Consider the following 6,414-nt stretch of genomic DNA (forward strand, 5'->3'; position numbering starts at 1 on the left):
AAGCTTATATATCACACACTGCCTATCATATGTTCCAACAACTGCAGGAGGCAATACTTAAAGAAACTGAATGCCTGATTTGCTGAGAAATTGTATTGATTAGCTCTTCGCTTTATCGTTATCTAGTTGAGAGGTTCACATTCATAATGCCCAAACTTTGTGCTTATTATTAATAAAGTGCTGGTAATGTATGTGTACAATAAAATTTAGTTTGGACCTAGAAATGGGTAAGCTAGATAATACATAGGCCCTAATAAAAAATTAACTTGAAATTGCCACCTCCACACCACCCAAAAGTGGTTCAAGAAATATGATTTTAACTTTTTATTTTCCCTAGAACGTGCAAAACTCATTGCAAAATTAGATAAGTCCTATCTACACATAGAAAAGGTATTACACGTTGCAAATATATATATAATATATATAAATATGTTAAACAACATTAAACAATTTTCACCTACCACATGCACATTGGGTGAAAATAATTAGCCTAAAAATTTAGAAAACAAGCACGTGCTACAAAAACGAGCCATTGTATAAGGTGACATTTCAGCACCTGACCAACAGATAGCGACTCGTAAGTAATACTGCTACGTGCAGTCGTGTTACGTGCATTTTTGGGAAACACACGTGAAACGATGACAAACGTTCACAAAGTGGCTTGTAGAAAACGCTCTTAAGTGCTAAGATCCATCGTTACCGGGAAACTCAGCCCAGATGTTTTTTTCCCAGGTAGGGGGTAATTTTACCTGCGTTTCATGGTTGTCTTTGTCTTGTAACTACATTTAGCAAATGTTTTAATTCATTTTCACTATAGTAATAAATAAATATGTTGTAAGTATACATGCACATTTTATATATGGGGTCATCTTCCCCATAGAATAAATAAATGTATAACTTTTTATTGCATTTGTACATAGGATAAACTTCTCAATACAGAACTGACAGAGCTGGAATGTCACTTCACATTGAAAATGAAAAAAGAAGATACAAATATCACTGATCATTTAATTAAACTAGAGGATAATCTTGATTTATATCTGGGTCAGAAAGCTGGGATTGCACGCACACACAACTCTTTGGCATACGTCAAGTATCTCTTGGGTTCTAATGAAGAAGCCCTAACAAACCTGAAGAAATCTGTGGAGCGCACTAAAGATTGTTATGGGGACAACTGCGACGAGAGACTCATTGTTACTTATGGAAATTTCGCTTGGTTACACTTTCACATGAAGCAGTATGCTGAATGCAAAAGTTACCTGGACAAACTGAAGGAGATTAAGGAACAAAAACAACCTGTCTCTACTTTTGATGTCCATCCTCATGTAATCGGTGAGAAGGCATGGGCCTTGTTTAAATTTTCACGTAAATACTATAATAGAGCTATAGAGTGTTTCAGAAAGGCGTTAGAGCTAGAGCCAGAAAGAGGTGAGTGGAATGCTGGTTATGCCATTGTACTATGTAGAATAGAAACTAAATGCACTAGTCCAGAGGATTCATCTGCAATTCAACAACTCAGACGAGCGATAGAAACGAACCCAGATAATGATGAACTGAAGCTTCTTTTAGCTCTGAAACTTGCTGAGTTTAAGCTGTTTGATGAAGCAGAGGATCTGGTGGAAAGGGCTCTTGATAAGTCCCCAGATAGTCCATATGTGATTCGATATGTGGGGAAATATATGAGAAACTATGGGCAATCTGTAGACAGGTCTATTGGCCTGTTGAAAAGAGCTTTGGAGGTGACTCCGAATTCAGGATTTATACACCATCAGTTAGCTCTGTGCTACAAAAAGAAAAAACAAGAATTTTGCTCGCTGAGTGACAGTCAGAAATTTCTTCAGTTATGCATATCTCACCTTGAGAAGGCTATCACCCTGAAGAGTGGCTTCATATTTGCAATGACAGACCTGGCATTTCTCTACGGTGAGGATGGGCAAATCGAGCGGGCTGATGAAGTGTTTCAGACAGCCTTGTCCACAGCTGAAGACAAGACTGAAGATCGGCAGGCAGTTTACTTGCATTACGGGGGGTTCCAGGAATACAGAAAAAAGTGTGAAACAATGGCTGTCAATTACTACATGAAATGTTTAAAAATGGCACCTGACACGCGATACGGCATTAAGAGTGCTATGAATCTGAGGAAGATTGCCGATAAGCATTTATCTAAAAACGTAAATGACACGTGGGCTTTAGGCATACTAGAAATCATAGAGCAGGTAAAAGGTGGGAATCAATCCACTTCAGAGAACTGTGTACATCTTCTAGAATCTACATGCAATGAGGAATAGTACTACAAAATGTACATTTATTACATTTTACAGATTGTAAAATGTGAATTATTGGAAATTACTGCAGTTATTATAATTGCGGATTGATTTTCCAAGAAAGACTTAAGGCAAATACAGCTATAGCTATAGCCATTTAAATGTATTGACTGTGGTAACACTTAAGGTGTTTATTCAGTTTACTGCAAGTACTGTACAGCCATTATTTCTATATCTTAACTAATAAAGTATAACGTTTAATATCGTTTTTTGTCAAGCTAAATAATTACCTTGGGAAAATATTTATTAACGAGGTGTAATGTCAAGTATGATCTGATGTCTTTGCGTTTTGTAATAATTTAAAATTACTTTGCAATTACTATTTTTCGTCATATATTTATTTAGCTTTGACTATCTTGTTGTTCAGAACTAGTGTTGTGAAAAACGACTTAAGGGATTGTGCATATTGGTTCTGAAATCTATGCACCCACACTCATTTGTATTTGTAAAGCGTTCTTTTAACAATATATTTGAATGTGGCGAAGTGGTAAGATATGACAGAACAATTCTCTAGATGAAAGGATAGACTACGCCACTCTGGGGTTTATTTCCAGGGAACACTACACACCCTTAACTGCCTAAAAGGGCACAGGTTCTATTCTACTAGAATAAATGGGCAAGAGACGTGGGTCAACACAGTCTCACGGAATTCGTGACATTGTCACGAACTGTAATCTATTAATTTTCTCAATAAAAAAAAAATGTTTGCACCCTCAGATTCCAGATTTTAAAATAGTTGCATCTTGGCCAAATATTGTCCTGCCCTAACAAACCACACAACAATGGAAAGCTTGTATATATAGTAGGGCTGTCAACGTTAATGTGTTAACGAATGTGATTCATTTTTCGTGACCCGATTACTGTAACACTCTATACATGGGAGTTAGCCAGACAGCCTTGGTGCGTTTACAGGCCGTGCAGAATAGAGCTGAAGATCTTTGCCCGAACCCGACGTGACCCGACGATTTCGGTCGGGTTCGGGCTTAACTTCTATCATTTTACACGGGCTTGGGCCAGGCTCAGGCTTGCGAGGTTAAATGAGCGGTCATGTGTTGCGTTCCGATTAGTGCGAGAAAGATGCGAAAATGGATGCTGAGGAGGTGAAACAGAGGCTTGCCTCTGACGATTACGTTTTGGTTGCACCAGCAACTAAAGCAAAGTCTGAGGTGAGGAAAAGTTTTGACAATGTGCATAATGAGAATAATGAGCCAGTGGGATATGTGAGATGTTATGATGTTACAGAGGACTTATTTTTTTTCTTTGTTCCAACTTCCAAGTGGCCTATAGCCTATGTTAGTCATTAATAAATTATGTTAAAACATGTATAAATGACGCATTCTTGACAAAAGCTGTGTGCGTGCGCACATTTGAATATCCTAATGTCGGGCTGTAAACGGGTTCGGGCTTTTAAAAAGCTGTCAATCAAAATGTACTTGTCGGGCTCGGGCCGAATTCTGTCGGGCCTAACTTTTAAGGCCCGATTACAGCTCTAGTGCAGAATGCAGCGGCTAGGCTGCTAACAGGCAAACGCAAGCATGAACACATCCCACCGATTCTGTCCTCTCTTCAATGGTTGCCGTTCGTTTCCATATAGAATACAAATTTTTACTATTTGTTTTTAAATCCTTAAATGGTCGGGCACCAATGTATCTTGATGTGCTACTGAAACGTCATACATCGGCTAGGTCTTTGAGGTCTTCTGATCATTTACTATTAGGAGTTCTCAGATCTAGATTAAAACTGAAGGGCGATCGCGCCTTTTCGGTTGCGGCTCCAAAACTTTGGAACCTGCAGGGAACATTAGATCAGCTCCGTCTATGTCTAGTTTTCAATTCTTGTTAAAAACTTATCTATTAACTCAGGCTTTTAATAAATCTGGAGGTTGAGATAGACATTGGATGTGTATTAGATATACAGTATATTGGATGTGTAGTGGAGACATGTTGGATGTGTATTTTTGTATATCCTTTTACAGCACATTGGACAACAACAGTTGTATTAAATTGTGCTTTATAAATAAATGAAGAAGAAAAATAAGGTATGGCTACGCGAGACTAGGCATCAGTTAACACTTCTGAGAAAAAGCAACTCTCTCTCTCTCTTCTGCCATGGTTTCAGTTTCCATTCTGACTTTGACCCTCCCATCTCTGGGAGAGAATATTAAAGCAGCACCGATGCACCATCTTCCCCATCAAACAACATCATACAGACTCCGACCAAGATGAAGTGTTTGAGTATAATCTATCCAAATTATTTATGATATAATTTTAAAGCTGAACATTTAAGATTTTAATTACAAACGCTCTTAGGATAAATAAGAGGACAGACGTGATTGTAAAAGAGAGCTCGTTTGTAATGTAAATTCTGCAGGAGCTTGTTTATCAAATGGACCAAACATTTTCCAGGAATTAAAACGTGAAAGATATCTCTTTCTAATAAATATTTTTGAATTCTTTCTCCTCTCTATTTCCACCTTGAGGTAAATTTTATATCACTTAAGAACAAATAATTTAATAGTAAAGTTTATAGTTTCTACAAAAAGATTTTTACATAATTATGAAAATGTGATAATAATTTCTAATTCTTTAGCAGTATGGATCATGATATAGTTTTGAAATCAAAACTTCACCAGCTGGAATGTCACTTCAACTGGGCTCTGATAAAAGATGACATTGATGTACCTGATGTTCTCAATAGGCTGGATGAACAGCTTAAATTGGAAGGAAGGATTTGCCCGAACTTACAATGCATATTAAGCATCAAGCCATTGCGTGCTATGAGGAAGCTTTGAGTAATGTAGACAATCATGAGTATCTTACAAATCTCTGTGCTCTCAGGCTGTCCATACAGTATAATGACACTTTATCAGCATTGTATCATTATGTAATGTGACATTTGCTTCAATTACTTGCACCAATTTTACAGTTACTGTATATACTCATTAAGATTATTGTAAAATAACATTTGTGCAGAGGAAACCATAATTTAGTTCTGCCTTAAAGTTCTTTTTCTGTTTGTCAGAATACAATATACCTTTTTATAATTATACTGGCACTACCATATATCTTGTGAAATGAAGCCATACATATTTTAAATCTATTTTTAAAATCTTACATTTGGGCTCTGTATTTGTTAAAAAAAAATATGTTTAAAATATGTCTAACTCCAAGAAAATATGGAACTGTATGTATACATGTATTGTTGAAAATAAATTATTTAAAATATTGTTTTGCCTTCCCCATCACAAGATCAATTGTAAAATATGATGCGCTCACATCATCTTTTGTCCTGTCAGAAAGAATATGTAGGCCAATAAAAATTTCACTTGAGTGGATCATTTCTAGTACGTTACACTCAGAACTTGACATTATTCATAAGAAAATACTTCAGGCTGTTGAAGTATTTGTTTAATTGAGCGCATTAAAAAGCATTGGATACACTGTTTCAGCAGCAAGAAAGTGTCTAATAGGCCTTCTCTCCCCCAACATCGGAATAAGAAGCATTTAATGACCATGTTGGTGATGTATGAAGGATGAGTTTGATGCAGACTCTGCTGCTCTCTTTAGGATAGAGGGTCAGGAGGGGTTCAGAAGGGGGCTGCAGTGAAGGGATGGAGAGTTAAGAAGCACGAGGAAGCCAGGTAGCAACAAGAGAACAAGCTACAGGTACTGTAGGAGAAAGTTCTGTTAACATGCACAGGGCCCATGGGAAATGCGTTTTTGCATGTCTGCAATTTTTACTACCTTTGTATTACATTAATATTAAACCAACCATCAAAAACTATGAAAGCTAAAACACTCAACATTCATGTTCTTAACTTGTTTTTGGAATTAATACAATGCACAAAAATGGGGCACATATATATACAGTATATATGTGATATTAATATATTCAACATATACAGTTAGGGCCATAAATATTTGGACAGAGGCACATTTTTTGTTATTTCAGCTGTGTATCAATATGTTTTCGAGTTACAGTTTTATAATAGATATTGTCTTAAAGTGCACACTCTCATCTTTATTTAGAGTGTATTCACATCCAGATTAGCTGAAGGATTTAGGAATTACAGCTCTTTAATATGAAGCGC

At 36.6% G+C, this 6,414-nt stretch overlaps 1 protein-coding gene across 1 annotated transcript; it reads left to right on the forward strand.

Annotated features, from left to right (window-relative positions):
- The first annotated feature begins 223 nt into the window (after nt 1-223).
- On the forward strand, nt 224-5,930 carry LOC130569537 (interferon-induced protein with tetratricopeptide repeats 5-like). Its single transcript, XM_057359238.1, has 5 exons — nt 224-227; nt 338-390; nt 921-2,216; nt 5,082-5,207; nt 5,856-5,930. Exons 1-5 carry the CDS (start codon nt 224-226, stop codon nt 5,928-5,930), a joined length of 1,554 nt encoding a protein of 517 aa, XP_057215221.1.
- Nucleotides 5,931-6,414: the final 484 nt, after the last annotated feature.

The sequence above is a fragment of the Triplophysa rosa genome, linkage group LG18 (assembly GCF_024868665.1).
Source record: "Triplophysa rosa linkage group LG18, Trosa_1v2, whole genome shotgun sequence".
Lineage (NCBI taxonomy): Eukaryota > Metazoa > Chordata > Actinopteri > Cypriniformes > Nemacheilidae > Triplophysa > Triplophysa rosa.